This window comes from Stegostoma tigrinum, chromosome 3 (genome assembly GCF_030684315.1).
Source record: "Stegostoma tigrinum isolate sSteTig4 chromosome 3, sSteTig4.hap1, whole genome shotgun sequence".
Classification (NCBI taxonomy): domain Eukaryota; kingdom Metazoa; phylum Chordata; class Chondrichthyes; order Orectolobiformes; family Stegostomatidae; genus Stegostoma; species Stegostoma tigrinum.
This window is the reverse complement of record NC_081356.1, coordinates 102,714,575-102,728,254: the sequence shown is the minus strand read 5'-3', so window position 1 is coordinate 102,728,254 and position 13,680 is coordinate 102,714,575. Positions and strand designations below refer to the sequence as shown.

Genomic DNA, 13,680 nt, shown 5'->3' with positions numbered 1-13,680 from the left:
GGATACCAAGGTTGGTGGGACGGTGAACTGTGACAAAGATGCAGAGATCCTTCAGCATGATCTGGACAGGTTGGTTGAGTGGACAAATCAATTACAAGTGCATTATAATTTGGATAAATATGGGGTTATTCACTTTGGGAGCAAAAGCAAGAAGGCAAATTACAACCTGACTGACTAAATTGGGAGAGGGGAGTGTGCAGAGGGACCTGGGTATCCTTGTGCACCAGTCACTGAAGGTAAGCATGCAGGTGCAAACTGGCAGTAAAGAAAGAAAATGTAATGTTTACATTCAGTGTGACAGGTTTCAAGTACAGGAGCAGGGATGTGTTGTTGCAGTTATACAGGGCCTTGGTGAAGTCACATCTAGCATATTGTGAGCAATTCTTGTCTCCTTTTCTGAGGAAGCATGCTCTTGCTGTCAAGGGAGTTACAGCCAAGGTTTAACAGGCTGATTCCAGGGATGGTGGGATTCATATAGGAGGAGACATCACCTCGGTTAGGACCGTTTTCGCCAGAGTTCAGACAGACGAGGGGACGGAACCTCAGAGACTTATAAAATCCTAATAGGACTAGGCAGGGTATACGTAGGGTGTGTCCAGAATCAGGGGTCAAAAGTATGAGGATGCAGGGTAGACCACTTGGGGTGGAGATGAAGAGACATTTACTCACACAAAGAGTGGTGAGCCTGCGAATTCACTACCACTGGAAGTAGTTAATGCCAAAACATTGAATAGATTCAAGTGGCAGCTAAATATAACACTTGAGGCAAATGGAATCAAAGGTTATGGGGAGCAAGTAGGATTAGGCTATTGAGTTGGAAGATCAGTCATGATCGTGATGAATGGTGGAGCAGGCTTGAAGGGCTGAATGGCCACCTTCTGCTCCTATCTTCTTTGTTTAATTAAAAATCTGTTGCAAAAGAAAGATAAATCTAAAGGAGTCTGTATCTGAGTGCACATGGCATTCACAACAAATTGGCAAAGCTCATGGACGTTAATGAATGTGATTTGATAGCTATTACAGATACATGACTTCTAGATGGCACGGAACGGGTCTTGAATTTTGACTGGTTATATAACATTAAAGAAAATTAGGAAGCTAAATAAAGGTGGAGGTGTAATTCTGTTAATTAAGGTGGTATATATACAAAAGCTAGAGATTACCTTAGTTCAGGACATCAGGATGCAAGATCAGTTTGGGTAGTGTTATGAAGTTGGGTACAGTATTCATGAATTAGAAGGCAGGAAGTTAGAACTTGCTGGTAAAAATGATTGTGGGGGGAAAACAAGAGTGTTGTGGTCCCTTTCAGAGCTTGTGCTTTGTCCGTGCTTGTAAGTTTACAAATGCAGGCGCAGTTTATAAATATAGGACAACAAAGCAGCATATTTTCAAGTCAAGTTTGAATTTGGCCGATTAATTTAAACCACGTACCTAGATGCAGACAGCCAAGTGAATTTAAATTTGTTAGTGTTAACAACTTTGAACCAATCATATTAGTAGAATTTGGTGATGTCATCTGGGGTATAAAAGACAAAGACGTTTGGAAAATCGAGGCCGGGGGAGCTACCTGCCACGTTAACACAATTCACCGATCAGAGAAGGCCCATTTAATTAATCAAAAGGTACCACAGTATTTTAGCTCATTGAAGAAATTAGAGATAAAACATCCCTGACAGCAGAATTAGCAGAAATAAGGTGTTTGTGAAGACAATGGAGAAGACGGAATATTCTAGAAGACGATCTCTTCAAGTTTGCACAGACTAAGTTTTAATAAGCCCAATTAGTAAGAAATCAATAAATTAAGTGGCAACTTTGTTTGTTTGAACAGTATTCCATAGAATTTAGACCAGTTAGGGAATAGTTGGTACATAGGGCAAATTATTCCTTTAGTAGGTAATTCTGTTAATTTGTTCATTGTTAGGGTTAAATAAATAAAATGTTTCTTGTTATTTATGAAGATCAGGGATTGACTTTCTTTAAAACCAGATTATGAGGGGAAAGGCCAGGTTCTCGGGATGTCCCCAGGGTTAATTTTTAGAGGGGAACCACTATTCCTGTCATAACAGATCGGGGCTTGTATTTTAGTTTAATTATCAGAAGGGTTCGGCTATTCCCCCTCTGTAATCGTGGCGATGAGGAAGAGTAGGGCAAAGAAATCTCCAGTAGGAGTGGTTTGCAGGCTCCTTAACAGCAACTACAATGTGGGACAATCAATACAAGCATCTTATAATGAAGGACAGTAATATTCCTTAGTAATTTTAATCTACGTAAAAATATCTAATACTGATTTTTGAAGTTAAGACTCAAAACAGAAGTAGGCCACTCAGCCTACTGGGTCTGCTCTGTCATTCACAATGAATTATGGCTGATCTGAATCTTCAATTAAACTTTCCTGCCTTAAACCCAGACCCATGATCTCCTTACTAAGTACTGTCAATAGCAACCCAGAACAAGGAGTTGACAGAATGCTTTCAAGATGCATTCCTTTGAACAGCAGGTTTTGGAACCAACCAGAAAGCAAAATTATATTAAGACTTCATATGGAGAATGTGAAATGATTGAGTTCAGAGTAAAGGCATGCCTGGTAGCAGTGACCACAATATGAGTGAATACTAAATGTAGGGTGAAAAGGGAGAATATTTGGTCTAAGAATAGTGTTTTAAACCTAATTAAGGACAACAATGTGAGCACATAAGGTGAACCAGCTGAAATGAAATGAACTTGTACCAAATAAAACTGTTTCATTCAAAGAGGTAGGGAAGCAGAATACAGGAAACAATAAGGTGGTTCATATGACATCTGTTGATGGGAAGGTGTTAGAATCAATCATTAAGGGAGATTACAGCTGGGCATTTACAAAAATCTAAGATAATCAAGTTGCGTCAAAAAGAAATGAGCTTTTTAAAGTAGTGAAGAGTTGCTGTGGATAAAAGGAAGCGTGTAAATGTATTGTGGGATCAGAGATAATGGGAACTGCAGAGCTCTCTGATGAAGGGTCTAGGCCCGAAACGTCAGCTTTTGTGCTCCTGAGATGCTGCTTGGCCTGCTGTGTTCATCCAGCCTCACATTTTATTATCGTGTAAATGTATTGTTCCTAGTTTCCCAGAAATCGTTTGATAAGATGCAACATTGACAGTTACTGTGGAAGCTAAATATCATGATAAAAAGGAGCAACACATTAGCATGGACAGAAGATTATTTTCTGACAGCCAAGAGTACGCATGAGATTTTGTCTGATTAGCAGAACGTGATGAGACCAGTTCCACAAGGGTCTGTGCTGGGGCCTCAACTTTCGACAATTTGCACACATGGCCTGGAAAAGGGAGCTGAAGAAATAGTTGCTAAGTTCATTGATGATGCCAAGTTAAGCAGGAAATTATGTTTGAAGACAACTTAAACAGGCTGTAGATGGATATAGCGTTGACGACATAGGCACAATTTGGACAGATGGAGCATAATGTGGGGAAAGAGTGAAATTCTTCATTTTAGCAGGAAGATTAAATTACCCAGTGGAGAACGAGTGTGAAATTCCAAGGTGCAGAGGAATTGAACTGATTTAGTCACAAGAAGTTAGCATAATAAACAGTTAATGAGATGCTGCTACCCTTCATTACATTAGAAATTGAACACAAAAGTAAGGACGTTATGCTTTAGTTATTCAGGGAATTGGTGTGACCATGTCTCATGTGTGCAACATCCTTAAAGGATGTAAATAGAAGGTGATGGCGGTGATGATGTACTAGATTGATACCTAGAAAAAGTGAGTTGTCTTATGAAAATATACTGAATGGGCTAGGCTTGTTCTCACTAGCGTTCAGTAAATTAAAAGATGACTTGATTAATGCATACAATATCCTGAATGGTCTTGACAAGGCAGGCATTCAAAGAACATTTCTTCTCGTGGGTTAGTGCAGAATTAGGGTGCATTGTTTAAAATTAGGGGTCACCCTTTTAGGCCTTCATTTGAAGATTCAAATTGGACTCAAAGTATTAATTCTGTTTCTCTCTCCACAGATACTGCCAGACCCAAAATTAGACTCCTACTTAACTTCTGTTTCCTAGTCAGTCATTCCCATTAGCAATAGCTGGAAACGAGCATTTCTTGGAAACAATATAATTATCAGGAAATCAATGAACCCTCTTTCACAATAATCTACAGACCACACTGGGCTGAAACAAACATCACAAAAAAATAGTTCTCTTTGCCAGCAAATCCCATATCCTACGATGGGATTTTAAAAACATGATAGCGGTGCTGTTGAAATGGTTGAATAGAAAGTGATACTATTCAAGAGCTGTGATGCCACAAAATATTTACTGAGCTATTAAGAGGTACAAACGAGATTACTCAATTGGACACTACAAACTATAGCATAATTCAATTTATTTACATAATATTTTGTCAAGACTATCTTCATCATATCTATAAACCTTTAGGGTAAACCTCTCTAGGTGAGACGATCTGCAGTTATAATAGATTTCTAAGTTAATGAAAAAGCACTTCAAAAATATGCCATTTCTCCTTGGTGAATTTCAACATTCTTGTACATCTAAATAAAACAAATGTACTTTGTAGACATTATGAAAAATGAAACGCTCCTTATTCCTGTCTTCATTCTATTGTTAAATTCACCAAAACAAGCAATTTCAAGAACAGAAAGACTTCATACCTTGTAGAACATATCTCGTAGGTCATCCTTTGGACTAATCCAAGATGCTACTGCATCACAGAAAAAAATGAAGTCCTGTAAAAAGAAAATCTCTGATATAAACAGGTTTCTTTTTTAAGAAAAAAAGCAGGCAGATGTGCATAAGCTCCCTAAAGGTTTGCTAATAAAAGTCAATCCACCATCTGGAAATCAGATCTGTCTTAAAGTTACCCATTATAGAGTTTGTAACTGGGTTAAACAACAATGGTCTTGTAGTAACAAGTAAAAGAACATTTGAAATAGGATATAGTTTGATAATCATTATATTAGAAACATAAAATCAGGAACTTAAATGGATCTGGAGATCCACAGAACAAGTCACCACTTAAATTTAGGAATAAGGTTAAGAAACTAAAGTGGCAATGTACATGAGCCAGACCATGTGAAGCCTCTTTTCTGTTTTTGCTCTCCTGTGTATTTTCCCCAGATGAAAACAAATCAATAATGAACATCAAACACGTGAAATAAAAATACAAAAGCTGAAAAAACTGTGGATGCTGTAAAATCGAACAAAAACAGTGGTGACTGGAAAAGCTCAGTAAGTTTGGCAGCATCTGTGAAGAAAAATCAGAGTTATGTTTCGGGTCCAGTGACAGATGCTGCCAGACCTGCTGAGCTTTTCCAGCAACTTCTGTTTCTATTTTGAAATAAAAACAGTACTGCTTTATTCTAATCTCATATAATTTTCAATTTTACTAAAGTAGCCATATAAAAGAGACTTGCAAGGGAACGGCCAGACAGCAGCTGTTTCAACACAATAATGTTTCAATAAAGACTGATGGCCTTTGTTTGACATGAGACCCAAATAATAAATTGAAAAAAGACAGATTTTAAGGACAAGTGAAAAGGAATGCAGAATATACACTAGAAAACTGACGGACAAAAATGAAATCATAAATGGGGAAAACATTTAAAGACTGATCAATAGTTATGAAATGTATCCCCATAAAATGCAAGAACTAAACAGAAATGCCACACCATGGATACATTAGAAAAAAGTGTCAACATTGAGATGGTATTACCATAGCTAATAATGGAGAAATTAATACAAAATGATTCAGAAAACGAAACAAGGCAACAAGTACAAAATCAAGGAAGACAAATGAATTGTATTTTATAGATGCACAATGATGACAGGGTTATGCAGAAATATATAATGAACATCTGGCAATGATCCAACTGGCAGAACTTCTCTGTTTATCAAGGAGACTAACACAGAGTTCTTGACCCGGGGATGATCAAAACATTTAAGATAGGAAGTCACACAATTGTTGGACCAGACCAGATAAAATGATTAGTCTAGATCTATCTAGACATATTAGAAGTTTGGCAAGATTCTTCTCAATCTATCTGCCACCTTTCGTACAATTCACTGCACCATTCTACTCCAATGCCTTTCCACTCTTAGCCACCTTGGTGGGACTGCCATCACCTGGTTACAATCTATACCTCACTGCAGCCAAATGAATACCTAGAATGGTTTTGCTTGCACTCTTGCTCTGCAATTTCTGTATTCCCAAGAATCTGACCTTGGCCAAAATTGACAAAGCTGATCAATAGTTTTGCATGGCAGCAGTACTATTCTTCACTGTACTAAATTTGCAAGCCACTCTCAATCTCTTCAATTCTGCATAGAAGAGATTCAGTCTGAACTTAAGTTCTGCCATTATTAAACTCATAACAACCCTCACCTCTTCAAAGATTCACATCCTGCAAATGTCAAAGGTGACAACCTTTAAGTACTTTCCATTCACCTCTCAAAAAGGCCATCATGAATGATGAGATCCCAAACACAATGAGCTGTGCTAACCCAGCCTTGTACAAACTATAGCCACAAATATTCGATAATAAATCTCCTAATATGAAAAGCAGCCATCACCACATTTCTGTACCACAGTGACACTTGTGTTGCTGATACACAATCCAAGAGTGCTACAGAAGTTTCACCAACAATAATCCTACCCTCTGAATTCAATGGGAGGACCATCAAATAAACATTTGCATCCTTCTTCATGCTAGTTCCACAAGCATTCAGGCCAATTTCTGGGAAATCAAATTCAATGGATAGGACTTGATAAACAGCTGGCTAAAAAGGTGCATGCCCAACAGGTGTTGCTCTTGTAACTTTCAAACAGATCACATTCCAGGGCAGAAAAGAAAAAAATGCTTAAAAGGCATTCTGTAAGGTCATCTTGAAGTGTGGTAGCAGTGACATTAGTGACTAAGAGAAATGTGCTTCAATTGTTCAAAATTGTGACAACTTGTCCATCAAGTTGTATTATGCTTTGAATCACAATATCTTAATGATGAAGCAGAGTAGAAAGAAAAGCAGAACCAGTGTTCCAGATCCCAATACTTCACAATGTGTCCAAAGGTCTGTGGGTTCAGAATCAGCCTATTCAGTTACATGAAGACCAAGGCAGAAACTCCTGATTGTCAATTCAAGGAACATATGTATTCAAAAAATGAGTAATTATCCTTATCCCTCTCTCAACTGAACAAACAAATGAGCAAGTGAAAAAGTACAGCACAAGCCCTCCAAGCCTGTGCTGACCATCCTGCCCTAATTAATTTAAAAAGAAAAAGTAATTTTTCAAACCGTATCACTTTATTCCCTCCCTATTCATGTGCCCATCCAGGTGCCCTTTAAATGTCTTCAATGTGCCTGCTTCCACCATCTCTTTTGGTAATGCATTCTCGGCTGCTACCACTCTGAAAACATCACTCACATATCTCCTTTAAACTATCCCCCTCTGACCTCAAACCTGTGTTGCCTTGTAATTGAAACTTCAACCTGGAAAAAAGCCAATGACCATCCACCCTATCTGTGCCTCTCAATTTTGCAGACCTCTATCAGGTCTCCTCTCAGCTGCCGTCTTTCCAGTGAAAGCAATCCTACTCTTTTTAAAACTTTCCTCATAGTCAATGCCCTGGAGACCAGGCAACATCCTGATGAATCTTCTCTGTACTCTGTCCACAGCATCCACATCCTTCTGGTACTGTAGTGACCAAAACTGCACACCATATTCGAAATGAAGCCTAACAAGGGTGTTATGAACTCTTGTACTCCTCGCCCTCGGTAGTGAAGGCAAGCATGCCATATACCTTCTTGGCTACCTGTGTTTCCACTTTGAGGAACTGTGGACCTGCATGCCCAGATCCATCTGAATGCTAGCGTTCCGAATGGTTCTGCCACTTACAATAGAATTCACACCTAAATATGGTTGTCCAAAATGCATCACCTCGCATTTGCCTGGATTGAACAGCATCTGCCATTTCTGTGCCCAAGTCGCCACTCTAACTGTATTATGCTGTATACTTTCACAATCATTGGCACGATCAGCAATTTCACGAATCCTCATGTCATCAGCAAACTTGCTTATCAGACCACCCACATTTTCCTTCAAATCATTTATATATACTACAAACAACAAAGGGCCTAAGACTGACGCCTATGGAATACCACTAGTTACTGGTCTCCATTCTGAAAAACATCCTTCCACCACTACCCTCTGTTGTCTATGACCAAACCAGTTTTCTATCCATCCAGCCAGGCCATCTAGCCCAAATCCCTTGTGATTTTAGTTTTTGTACCAACCTGCCACGTGGGACTTTGTGAAATGCCTTATTAAAGTCCACATAAACTACATCCACAGACCTTCCCTCATTTTTTGCCCTCGTTACCTCTTCAAAAATTCAGTTTGTTGAGACATGACCTTCCCCAGACAAAACCATGGTGCCTGTGACTAACAAGTCAATTTTCTTCCAAATGCGCACATATCTTGTCCCTCAGGATCTTCTCCAAGGGGTTTCCCCACCATAGGCATCAAGCTCACGGGCCCATAGTTTCCTGGATTATCCTGCATCCTTTCTTAAACAAGGGAACAACATTTGCAAATCTCCAGTCCTCTGGAACTTCACTTGTGGTCAACAAGGATGTGAAGATATCTGCCAATGCCCCAGGTATTTCCTCCTTTGCCTCTCTGAGTAACCTGGATATGTCGTTGCAGTATCATCCAAAAAAAAAGTACTGATGTTCACAAGTATAATTATGATACTCAGGTCAAGATCACTGCAACTGCAACATTATTCAATAAACACATCTAGAATAAACCAGCCCACTTGGCCAATACATTATCCAATCGAAACACGCAGCAGCTCCTCAACAGACACACTAGCTAAAGAGTTGTCTGCAGCAGGTTACCAAATAATCTTCGCCAGAAGATTTCCTCACCAGCAACTTCCTAAGCCCAGAGAGACAAGAACAGCAGCTGCATGGGAACACCGCTACCTCCCATCACTGTTCCTCTATTCACGTACCAAAAATCCTTGAACTACCTCTTGACTACACTGATCAGTAATATGGAAGCACTGTTACCATGAGGACATGAGCAGTTTGAGGCAGCTTACAAATAATTCCTCACTGCTTATGGTAATATATGCTCTCTCTTATCCTTGAAACCTATGACTCGAAGTAGAAGCTTTCTGACACATTATTCAAAAATATACATTCATAATATTGTATGTGCATGTTGTTCTGACGATGCCTAGAACAATGTTATTTCGTGAACAAAATTCCTCATTACTAGCAAGGAACCTTAATGAATGGAAATTCACCTGGGCCTATTTCTGGTTTGAAGCCATTATACCATCAAGTGTCAGGGCTTACTTAAATAATCAAGGAGTGGACAACTGTCAAGCCTTCACTGGAACCTTGCCTCTTGCCTACTGAAACCACTGAATTTTGGGACAATCATCTCTCCTTGATTGCAAGCAGTCAGAAGTCAGACACCAGAAGTAACATGGGGATCTGGGTGGTACCACTCCGTGGGTTTCCCCTAATGTGGAACGACAAGACAAGCATTTGGCCTTTATTGAGCACATGAAAGAAGTCAAATGCCTGTCCTAAATCCCGATTCCAGATATTTGAAAAATCAGGTAGGTCCAATATTTCAATATGACATTAGGCATAACAGGCATACATTGTGATGAACCTAGATTGTAGTGTCAATATTTTACACTACTTGTGAAATAAATAAATGGTTTATTTGATCTTTTCTTAGGTTAGGATTGGAGACACAGCAGAATCACCATCTGTGAACAGTATCTCTCCCTCTGACGTTAATGGGTCAAGGTTTTGCAGATTGCAATTCTGTAATACAAAATCTCGCTTCTCATTCTCATCTTCCACAGCGGTCACAGCTACAGCCTCAACTCTGGTTCTGGAGGTCAGAAGTGGTCAAAATATGTCAACTTCAAATGCACCTTTTGTGAAAATGCCGATGGTGTTACCTGGGGAAACAAAATTGCATTAGCTATATCCATTTAAGCAATAAGGTAGTTTTCATATTTACTGTAAAGACAAATGATCTATAACATTTTAGCAACTGAAAGATCTTGCTAAATATTAGTCATGTACATTTAAAAGAATGCTATTGTATGATATGCTGTAATCATAAAAGCAGAAGGCAGCATAATTTAGATCACTTACCAGACTCAGCAATGGATCGAAAGGAATAATATGATGCTCATCTTTCAGCTAGAATCCAGTTGCACTATAACTTCAGACTACAAGATATCTAGATATTCTGGTGTGCGATATAGTTGAGTTTTCTTTTATATTGAAGGTGCTTCTTTTACCATTCCTTGTCATGGATTTTTTTTCTTTTTCTGTAAACTTCTGTTTATTAACTTTCTTCACAATGATGGTTTAGCTTATGTCTCTGTTAGGAGCAGTCCTGAAGTGTCACACATTTCTGCTTTGTGCAACCAGTGAAGTTCCATCTTGAAAATATTATCTTCTTGCCTGGTTCGTCAGAGGTTCCAACCATTGCTCCAACACTACTGCAGGAAAGCACTTAATTTGAACAGATCATGCACTCATTCCTGCTTAAGGTGTCATTTTGGCTATTCACCCATCTTGGATTGGTTGGATTAACAAATACCTGCATTAGTAGGGCCGATGGCCTAGAGGCATTAACACTGGACTATTAATTCAGAGACCCAGGTAATGTTCTAGGTTTGAATTTCACCATGACAGATGGTGGAATTTTGAACTCAATAAATTCTGAAACTGAAAGTCAAAGGATGACCATGAAACATTGTCAATCATAAGAAATAATCCAGCTGGTTCACTAATGTCCTTTAGGGAAGGATACTACCATCCTTATTTGGTTTTGCCTACATGTGACTCCAAACCCACAGCAATATGGCTAACTCTTAACTGTCCTCTGGGCAATTAGAGAAGGGCAATAAATGCTTGCCTAGCTAGCAACACATGCATGAATAAAAGCAGCCAAAAGTAATTCAGTGAAAAACTAACAGTCGTAATTCTAAGCAGTTACTACCTAAAAATCTAAAATATTTGAATTTGAGACAATATACTCTGCCTGCTCCATTAACATTTTCATTGAAAAATCTCAAAATGAAAAGAATAAACTTGTTGATTATTGAGTCAATAAGAAGCCCACATTTGATGCAGAGTGAAGGTTCTTGCGCATACCAGGTTGTTAATCAAGTACTTTCTGTACAAAACCAAAATAGCTCTTCATTGATATAGAACAGACCTTCACACAGGAACCAAACAGAAATATTGCTTCAAGTTCATGTTATTTGACTCTCAACTAACATTCAAGAAACTGCTGGTAAAATATATTGAAAAGTCTATAATACTATCAATTATGCTAAAGATTTTAGGAAGCATTCCACTTCCATTCGTGAAAAAAAAGTGGCATAGTTCAGCAAATCAAATATAATGGCAGCATCTTGGCTCCCATTTTTAAGTCTCATCATAATCATTACTACCAAGAAGTTATCACATTAACTGGTCTCAGCTTATCACCTGTACAACTCCTCCTGGATTGACACCAATCATACTGCAAATGCCACGGAAAGCAGAATCTTTTTCTTCATTATCCCTTATGTTTCGCAGGGAAGTGCACCTGTTCAATAGTGTTTAAAGAAAGGTCATGTATAAACAATGGTACGTACAGAACTTGCTTTAATACACTATGCACCACACACAACACATCTATGAGTAGTATTCAATGGAATGTATATGCTGTAGTTAATTTAGGTTTAATTTGCCATCTTGGCAAATCTGACAGCAGTATTACAATTAATACTAAAGTTCTGAATGTAAACTGGAGAGTTTAATATACTCCATATCAACCAATGATGCTGTGTTTTAACATTATAATAGTGTTTTCAATTTTACTTTACAGGTGCTTTATTTTGTGAAATCTATGCATTATCAAGTATTATTTAAAGTCAACTAATATTCACTTCCAAAATAAAAGCTGAACAAAAAACAAATACTTTTATTCTTTGTGACTTGATTATTCCATCAAACACTAAGTTCATTTTAGAAAGTACCTCAATTAACCCCATCATTGCAACAATGCCATCCTTCGAAATACAAGATATTCAGTAATACAGGGTTTACTTTATGCATTCAATTTAAAAGAAGCAGCATGTGAAAGACAAATGACTGAATATAAGACAAGGTGGAACACAAGCTGGTATTCATACAAGCTGAATACAACAAAAGACTTTCACAGTTTGCAAGCAAAGTGTTTGACTTTAAAGTTAACAATTTCAGAATGTTTCTCAAATCAACAGAAGTTTAAAGTTCTGTGTTTCTATATTTTTAAAAAAGATTTCTGCATGCAATTTAATCATTCTGATGAAAATTTCTCGAATGCGTTTACGTTCATAATCAAGCCTCTCAACACAGCAAGCATGTGACAATCTTATCCCATGCATCAGTTAGTTGTTAGCCACAACATAAAATAAAAATATACACATAACGGTGCTACTGAAAAATCACAAACCTGATAGGACAAGATTAGTCACATGGTTGGCAATGGTTAAGGATTGTGAATTTGCAATCAACTGAAAACTATTGCTATAAGTGAGAAAGAGATAGAGAAAGAGTGAAGAGGAAAATGAATTAAATAAAGATTGAATAATACACACCAGGGTCTTATAAACTGCTGTAGCATGGGGGCCACCTCTTGAGGACAAACGTAACCAAGACGACCAATTGTTATTGCTACGGTAACGCAATCACGGTTATACACCACCAAACGCCAACCAAGACATGAGCAAATGAGGGGGAGGAGAAAAATAAAGAAAAAACAACAAATAACTCAGAAACAGAAATCAACAGAATCTGTGTATGATAACAAAATTAAGATCATCTTTTTGTGTTGATTATTAGATTAACTACCACCCACTGAAGGGAGGCAGACGTTATGGTGCAATCATCAAAAAAAAATTTTAAAAAATACGTTAAAAGAGGGAACACTCCCAAAAGCACACCTACATTTTAAACTAACCCTTCCAACTGAACAAAAATGAATCAAACTTAACAGCCCTTCCATTTCCTACAGTGTTGTAAGCAAACAAATTTGTTTCAGTGGAGGCATGTCACACTTTTACCATCAAGACCTTTTCTTCCCCAAAACGTTAGCATCAAATCTCAAGCTTTCTTCACTATGCTTAATGCAGTATAACTACATATTCAAACTCAAATATGAAGCATATTCTTAGAAAGGATGCTGAATACTCAGCAGTCTCTTGCATTATACTGTTTCTCTAATATTACCAAATACAGGCAAAAATCACTGAAATGTAAAAGTGATAGTCATGCTCTGCTCACCCCTCACTTTGTACACTAAACACTAATTTGAGTTAACTACAAAAAATACAGAAGCACTTACAAATGTTTATAACATAATTTATTTGAGAATTGGTACAATGTAAAATGCCAATTTGTCTACCACAAGAAATCAAAAGCATTGAGATTTCTATATTGGGATAGTAATAAGGACAACTTTGCAAATACATTGAGAATGTTGAATGGGAAACAAATACATTATTAACATCTTCAAAATAAATTTTATTCTCATGGGTACAGCTATTAGATACTAACAGTAGAAAGAAAACTATCAGCTTTCCTCAAAGCAGC

General features: G+C 37.8%; 1 protein-coding gene across 5 annotated transcripts in view; it reads right to left on the bottom strand.

The window, feature by feature from the left end:
- tnpo1 (transportin 1) overlaps positions 1-13,680 on the bottom strand; it is a 130,780-nt gene that overhangs the window by 18,754 nt on the left and 98,346 nt on the right. Inside the window, exons 21-23 of one of the 5 annotated variants that reach the window (XR_009445597.1) lie at positions 12,687-12,762; positions 10,201-11,650; positions 4,671-10,001 (exon numbers count right to left, since the gene is read on the bottom strand). Coding sequence is in view for 1 of the 5 variants with exons in the window: in XM_048527436.2 (XP_048383393.1) it covers positions 4,671-4,745; positions 11,551-11,650; positions 12,687-12,762 (251 nt within the window). In the remaining 4 variants the exon portion in view is untranslated. Of the gene's footprint in view, positions 1-4,670; positions 11,651-12,686; positions 12,763-13,680 lie in introns of those variants that run through there. The other 4 variants (XM_048527436.2, XR_009445598.1, XR_007247185.1 and 1 more) reach the window with 4 other exon arrangements.